Raw genomic sequence first — 7,924 nt, forward strand, 5'->3', positions numbered from 1 at the left:
ACACACACACACACACACACACACACACACACACACACGAGTTGTGGTTGTTTTTTTGCTTGCGTTTTGGAAACAAGTTGGGCGCTTGCAAAGTCCCGATCCAAGCTGCCTGCGATGTGGCTGGGGCGATCCTCAGCAGCTGTGCTCAGGATCTCATCCTGCGACCCCGAGAAGGGTCGGCTGCAAAAGTTGGGTCGGATTCATTCAGCAAACGCGGAGCGCCCCGGGGGCAGGATAGGAATAGCAACAGGGTCCTTGCTGGGAGAGTTTATTGGAATGATGGTTTTGCAGCCTCATTCACTGGTATTTAGCAATGATTCACACCACAACCCACGCATTTTATTTATTTATTAAAAAGTTGGCTCCCCCACCACCTCCAGTCGATTTGCAGCTGTGGAGCGTGTGAACGCGCTAACACGTGACCAGACTGGGATTAAACATTCATCCCGGAAACTTCAGAAATCGAACTCGTCTCAAACGTGACTGCTTTCATCTCCTTTCTAGAAGGATCCCGGGTTGCACCGGGCGTTGATTATTAATCAATCAATCAATCAATCATTCCCGGACTTTTGCAGTCACCGAAACTGGAAGGGATCGAAACTTTAAAAGCCCCCCCCCCAGCCTAATCCATTGCATGTCTTGTTTTCTAAAACAGCTTCCAAATCCGCTCTCCCATCGCTCTTCGGCCTTAACGCTTTGGAGCCCAGTTTAAATAAAATTAAATATAGTTTAAATAACTATAGATGGTGCCTGTAGCAGTCGGCGACCGGGGGCGGGCGGGGGGGGGGGAGGAGGATCTTTAATAAAATAAAAAAACCCGGCTAATTTACCTCTCTTGAGAAACATCTTAACATCTGCATTAAGGATGGCGAAGGAACGCCTTCTGGGAGAAAGTTTGCAAATCTATAAATATATATATTTACATGATATTAAGTGTGTGTTCAACGGGTGGCGGTGATGGGGGGGGGACTTAATACCCCATTTGTTTCCGTGCATGGAGGAGGAGGGCGGGGGAGGAGGAGGCGGCAGCGGGGAGGCGAAAGTGTCAAATCTGTCGTTAAAAACTATTTATTTTTCAAGTGCCTGTCACATTCCTTTCATCCTCCTCTTTTTCCGGATAAAATGCCCCCGAGCTCCCTACACCTGCAGCTCTCCCCAATCTCTCTTTAAAAAAAGAAGAGGAGGGGGCGGGAACTCCTTGCTTCCCATGGCTTTCGAAAAAAGAGAGAAAAATTCACCCCAAACTCCCTTTTCAATTCCGTCCCATAGAAGAAAAGTTGCTGCGGGAGCCACGCCCCCTTCCCTCCCTCCGCTCCTGCGATTGGCTCCTCCGCACGGCGCTCGGCCCCGCCCACTCCTCCCCGGCCCCTATAAATAGCTGGTCCTGCTCGACGGCGCGGCACTTGCAGCGCTTCGTCCGTCTCGCTGCGCGCCTGGATTTCCAATTTTTTCTCGCTTTTCCTCCTCCGCCGCCGCCTCGACCCTTCGCGCAGCCATGAAGGTGGCCACCGCCGCAGCGCCCGCCGTGTCGCCCGGCCCCAGCTGCGCCCTGAAAGGCGTGCGCCTGGGCTCCGGGGGCGCGGGCGAGCCGGTGTCGCGGTGCCTGTCGGAGCAGAGCGTCTCCTTGTCCCGGGCCGGCAGCCCGCCGCCCCCTCGGGGCTTGCCCCTGTGCCCAGAGCAGGCAGCCGCCGCCGCCTCGCTGCTCATGGACATGAAGGGCTGCTACTCGCGCCTGGCCGGGCTGGTGCCCACCCTGCCCCGCCACCGACGGGTCTCCAAGGTGGAAATCCTCCAGCACGTTATCGATTACATCTGGGACCTCCAGCTGGAGCTGCAGCACCCGCTGGGCGCAGGGCCGACCCCGCAGAGGGCTACGGACGAGCCGGCAGGAGCCGTGCCCGAGGTGAGCCCCGGCCGTTGACCCACCGCGCCGCCGTCTCTCCCTGGGCTGCTTGGGGGGGCGGTTACCACGGGAGGGGCAGCGAGAGGAGGGTTTTACGGTGTCCCTTGCCTGCCCACGGAGCCTCCGGCTAGGGGGGCTTTTCCAGCCTTGCGCCCCCACCCCGATGACTTGACTCCCTTTTCCATCCGGACGCCACCTTCCCCTGGTCTCCGTGGCGGAGTCGCTTGGGTGCCACTATCATGCGCTTTTGGGGCTGCTGCTTCTGCTGCTTCTGGGGGGTGTTTTCACCCCACCCCAAATCCTGCCGCCCTCTCCTGGGGTTGCCCTTCCGCACTGTGGACTCTTAACGACCTGGCACCCTTGGGTGCCGCTGCTGCCTTTGGTGTTTTTACTTTCTGGGCGTCCATTTTTGGGGAGGGGATTCCCACGCCACCCCTCTGTGTGCGCTTTCGTTTTTCAACCTGGAGGTGATGCCCTCTGCCTGGTGTTCCTAGTCGCCCCCACCCCATTTTTACCTATTGTAGATATTGCCCCTTCTTGGCCGGATGTGTGTGTGTGTGTGTTAATCTTCCCCATCCCATAGCCTGCCAGTTTCTGTTTTCTGACCCTCTATTCCTCTTCCCTGATGCCTCTATTGACCTCTTCTCCCCCCCCCCAAAAAAAATTCTTCTAATTTCCACCCCATTTTGGAGGAGATGGGGCATACACCCCCCAGCCTTTATTGCGGCTTCTCCTTGCTGCTGTCAATATTCCGCCCTTGGCTATTGCATTAAAGCACTGTATTCAAGGCTGGATGGATTCTCTCCCTTTGCAGAAAATACTTTTTGCCCTTGCCCATTCTCCTCCTCCTCTCCTCTCCCACATGTTGTGCCTTTTTGGGGGGTTCAGGGCAGCCCCATGGATATTTCCCATCATCCCTGGCCTGTGGCTGCAAGGGCTGATGGGAGATGGAGTCCCAGTCTCCCCTTCGCTACAGGAAGATAACAGTTGCTCACTAGGGAAACTGGAATGGCAAAGGCTCTTGCTTGCAGTCCGGTGGACTTTGCTCCTGCCATTGATGTTGTTTGTTTGTGTCTATGTGTGTTCTGGGTTAGGCTTGATGGAATCTGGTAGCACTGAACACTGTCACCCTTAATTTTCAGAAGCTTCACAAGCTTCTGGGTTTCACAGTAGTCTTCAGCAAAGTGCTGGCTTCATCCCTAGGCAGAAAATGGGGAGTTAAGAACCGACATTGCTGTTCTCAAACAGCCTTCTGTGGATTTACGAATTGGTTTTTATCTCCATGCTGATCCATCTTATCTTGTGTCTCTTTCCAGGCTGCTTGTGTGAATGCTGATGACCGGATCCTGTGCCGCTGAGGGCCAGTCTGGGCCTGCGGAACGTCCTTGGAAGAAATGGCTTTCCTGTTGCTCCTCCAATGGCAGGGGAAGGAATCCTCTCCTCTCCCAACGGACTAGGTTCCAGTGGACTTAGGCAGAGAGACTGCAAAGGACATTTTTACCGGAGGTGAAGGAGAGTTGAGATCCACAGCCTCTGCCCCACTTTCCTCATGTCGAAAGGGTGCCACGTGGGTGTCTCTTGGCGAGAAAGAGGAACCAGCGCCGGTGAACTCAAACTGAACTCAAAAGCAGCACCCTCTATGGAAGGGGTTTAATGCTTAAGACGGGCAGTGCTTGTTCTTTGTTTAAAAAAAGAGAAAAGCAGCGTGTTGTAACTCTCTCCAAAATACTTCTCAGATTTCTGAGAATCATTCTTGTATTGTATATTACAATGATAATGTTTCCCCCCTGAGAATATTGTTCTACAATAGTTTGAGGTTTTTGTTATTAAAACAAATGCATATTGCGACAAATGGTCTTTTGGGGTCGTGTGGCTTTTATTGGACGGAAGGGGATTTTGGGGTATAAATTAGGTCAGTTGTTATCCGGGAAAGAGGTGTTTCGAAGACCATACAAATCACCACCCTCTCTGCGGAAAAGGAAAAACCAGGAACCAGCGTCCCCCTCAAATTCTGAATCATTCTCACACATTCTTGGTCATTCTTAACAGCCCTGCATGGTTCTTGTTGTTTAGTCGTTTAGTCGTGTCCGACTCTTCATGACCCCCTGGACCAGAGCACGCCAGGCACTCCTGTCCTCCACTGCCTCCCACAGTTTGACCAGACTCATGTTTGTAGTTTTGAGAACACTGTCCAACCATCTCGTCCTGTTGTCCCCTTCTCCTTTCCCAACATCAGGGTCTTTTCCAGGGAGTCTTCTCTTCTCATGAGGTGGCCAAAGTACTGGAGCCTCAGCTTCACGATCTGTCCTTCCAGTGAGTACTCAGAATGGAGAGGTTTGATCTTCTTGCAGTCCATGGGACTCTCAAGAGTCTCCTCCAGCACCAGAATTCAAAAGCATCAATTCTTCGGTGTTCAGCCTTCTTTATGGTCCAGCTCTCACTTCCATACATCACGACTGGGAAAACCATGACTTTAACTATACGGACCCTGCATGGTCGGCCAACATTATTATCTGGCTCACAGGGGGAGGCAGGTCTACTTTCAGATCTCCTGGGAAGGTTACTAGAAACTTTAAGTCTGTAGCTTACGCAGCAACCTTTCCCAAGCCAGTCCCCTCCAGATGCTGTAGTTAACATAGAATCACATAGAAATAATAATAATAATAAAAAATCCTTCCAGTAGCACCTTAAAGACCAACTAAGTTAGTTCTTGGTATGAGCTTTCGTGTGCATGCACACTTCTTCAGAAATATAAAATTGTGGAGTTGGTAGTCCAGGCATGTCGAAAGTCTGTTTTGGGGTCCTAATCCGGCCCCCGCGGCAGTATATGTCCTGGGGTAAAATTGTAAAAAAAGGTTCAATAACTTCAATCCTAAAAAAAGCTTTGGTCGGCCCTCACACATGTTCACTTTATCAAATCTGGCTCTTTAAAAAGTTTGGGCACCTCTGATCCACAACATCATACCCTCCAGTCCACTTCCCATAGTCTCTGGCCATTGGGCTTGCTTGCTGACGCTGATGGGAGCCCCAACAGTAGAATCCTAGAACTGGAAGGGACCCTAAGGGTCATCTAGTCCAACCCCATGCAAAGCAGGGATTTTGTTGCCCAACTTGGGGTTTGGACCCACAACCCTGAGAAGAGTCTCGTGATCTATGACTGAGTAATCCCAGGGATGTGTCTGGTGGGCGCCACAAGGGCCAACTCAGCATTGCAGGGGGTTGGGCTAGATGACCTTCGGGGTGTACCAACTCCACAGTTTTATGATTCTATGACCCTGTTTTGGAGTACAGCACAGCTCCTATCTGCCTGAACCAGTGGAAGGCTGATGGCAACAGCTTCTCTCCACAACTGGGGGCTGAGTGCTCTTCAGATGTGGAGATGGGAGATGATTATTGGAGGAGTAGTTCCTACTTGCACAGCCTGAACTTGTGGGGGCCTGAATATCTGATGATTTCTTCCTCTTCTGACTGTGTGTGGGCGATCAGGGATCTATTGGTCTCCTTCCAGCCCTTCTCTGGAAATGCGTTATCGGTTTTGCAGGATACTTTTCCTGAAGAAAAAAAAAGCAAAGCAGAGTGTGTCAGAAATGAGCAAGGATGCGAAAGCCTGCAAGCTTATGCATGACCCCTGCAACATTGTAGGAGCGGCATTGGACTAGCCCATCTTTCCCCAACCTGGTGCCCTCCACTTCTTTTGGGCTACAACCCCAGATCAGCTCCAGTCAGCACAAGGTTGGGGAAGTCTGGGCTAGACTGAGGAACACTTAAATATCTTCTTCTCTCTCTCTCTCTCTCTCTCTCTCTCTGTGTGTGTGTGTGTGCACGCGCGCAGAGCAAGATACAGTGGTACCTCGGGTTAAGTACTTAATTCGTACTTAACCTCCTGAAACAGGAGGTCCGTACTTAACCTCCTGAAACTGTTCTTAACCTGAAGCACCACTTTAGCTAATGGGGCCTCCTGCTGCTGCCGCGCCGCTGGAGCACGATTTCTGTTCTCATCCTGAAGCAAAGTTCTTAACCTGAAGCACTATTTCTGGGTTAGCAGAGTCTTTAACCTGAAGCGTATGTAACCCGAGGTACCACTGTAATAATAAAAAATACGCTTCTTTTTTCCCAAGCTGAAATGATGATCTGGCCACTTCTCGCAGCCCCATAAGCAACCTTTTGTCAGGCTTCTAGGTGACCTCTGAAGTTATCTTCCCACCAGGTTTGGTGGCTTCCTTTTTATTCCCATTTCACAGACGGGAGAACTGAGGCCAAAGGAATAGCCCTGTACAGTGGAAGCCATGCAGCTTTTGCATGGCTTTTACGGAAACAGGATGGGAGAACGTTTTGCCTGGGCGGGTGAGTAATGGCACTGCTGTGGGCGGGGATGAAGCGCAGCTTTGCCAGTTTTTTGTGTGACAGAAGAGAGAATGAAGCAGGCCTGACATAGCTAGCGAGTGACTCCCTAGTGCCTGAAGCAATTGCAGGGAGCACAGCTGGAAGAATGAAAAGCTGCGTCACACATAAATTGAGCTTGAGGCTGGGTGCCGGAATGCGGCAGGAGTGCCCTTGACCGCGTGCAGAGTGCACAACATTTGAGTAATAGCTGGGAGCAGCGCTGCGAAGCCCAAGAGAGGTTTCTGCTCTTGAAATTGCCCTCTTTACAGAAATCCCCATCGAATTTGGCCGTTTTGCACACTCAGAGACTGATTTCAGCCCCAATTGGCTCGGCAAATCCTGCCTTCTTGGTCTTAAAAGAGGAGGTATGCAAAAGTCCTCGTGAAAACCATGCTGCTCCAGGTGAGCCAACGCTTTCCTAATTGATAAAGGTAAAGGGACCCCTGACCATTAGGTCCAGTCATGACCGACTCTGGGGTTGCGGCGCTCATCTCGCTTTACTGGTCATGTGGCCAGCATGACTAAGCCGCTTCTGGCGAACCAGAGCAGCGCACGGAAACGCCGTTTACCTTCCCGCCGGAGCGGTACCTATTTATCTACTTGCACTTTGATGTGCTTTTGAACTGCTAGGTTGGCAGGAGCAGGGACCGAGCAACGGGAGCTCACCCCATCGCAGGGATTCGAACCGCCAACCTTCTGATCGGCAAGTCCTAGGCTCTGTGGTTGAACCCACAGTGCCACCCGCGTCCCTTTCCAATAGATCCTTGCATGTAAAAAAGCAGAACAGTGAAAGTTGCCTACTTCTCCATAATTGGTGCTAGTTTATTGTATGCGGTGAGATATCTTCTGCAGGAATTCCATGTGATTCCTCCTTGCGCATTAACAGGAAGAGGGAGCCTACTACCTGATCTTACCTGTATGTAAGCTAGGGCTGATTTTTGACACTGGATCCCTGCTCAAAAATTGCCAAAACCTGTCCCAGGCCCAGCTCAGAGGACTGGCCAAACGTATGTGCCACGAGATGGGCATATTGCAGTCTTTGAGATGATGTCGGGCTCCTCTCAGCCCAGCCAGCATGGCCAAATCCTGTGCATGATGGCAGCTGCAATCCATCCCAAACCCCTCCATCCCAAACCCCTAAGGCTTCTCCCAAAGCTTCATGGGGATTGTAGTCTGTGTTAGAAGCTGTTGCCCAGGATCCCTTGCAGTGAGAGGGAAGCTGTGGGCCGGGCAAGCGGCTGTTGGCCTTGATGGATCCAACTTCCCAAGGAGATTGCAAGCAGAACCTCCTCTTGGCTTCCTGCCCTCACATCTGCCAGGCGGTATCTGCAGCTGTTTGGCCCATGGCAGATTTGTGACTAAGCTGCACTGGCAATCCTGTTTGGGAACAGAGCTAAGTCATCAATAACTTTGGAAAAGGAAGGACTGATGTTGCATCCCTCACCACGCCCAGAACCTAAGGAGAACCCAGCTGATGCACCCGGCCGGTATCCCCTCAAGTCTAGCATCCTGTTCTCACAGGGGCCAACCAGACTGCCCAGTGAGAAACAGGACCTGAGGACAAGATCCCTCTGTCAGTGTTTGAAAAAGAAAAGGTTCTGACCTCCTGATATTCCTTTGCCTAGTCCTCAGACCTTA

General features: G+C 51.7%; 1 protein-coding gene across 1 annotated transcript; it reads left to right on the top strand.

Moving 5' to 3' along the window:
* The first annotated feature begins 1,054 nt into the window (after nucleotides 1-1,054).
* On the top strand, nucleotides 1,055-3,760 carry ID1 (inhibitor of DNA binding 1). Its single transcript, XM_028735573.2, has 2 exons — nucleotides 1,055-1,903; nucleotides 3,220-3,760. Exons 1-2 carry the CDS (start codon nucleotides 1,496-1,498, stop codon nucleotides 3,259-3,261), a joined length of 450 nt encoding a protein of 149 aa, XP_028591406.1. The 5' UTR covers nucleotides 1,055-1,495; the 3' UTR covers nucleotides 3,262-3,760.
* The last annotated feature ends 4,164 nt before the right edge of the window (nucleotides 3,761-7,924 follow it).

This window comes from Podarcis muralis, chromosome 5 (assembly GCF_964188315.1).
Source record: "Podarcis muralis chromosome 5, rPodMur119.hap1.1, whole genome shotgun sequence".
In the NCBI taxonomy this organism is placed as follows: Eukaryota; Metazoa; Chordata; class Lepidosauria; order Squamata; family Lacertidae; genus Podarcis; species Podarcis muralis.

Excerpts from the sequence above, each read along its gene's own strand:
- ID1 (XM_028735573.2), top strand. The coding sequence starts at position 1,496 with ATGAAGGTGGCCACCGCCGCAGCGCCCGCCGTGTCGCCCGGCCCCAGC. Across the intron at positions 1,904-3,219 it reads CGGCAGGAGCCGTGCCCGAG|GCTGCTTGTGTGAATGCTGA; the intron begins GTGAGCCCCGGC and ends GTCTCTTTCCAG.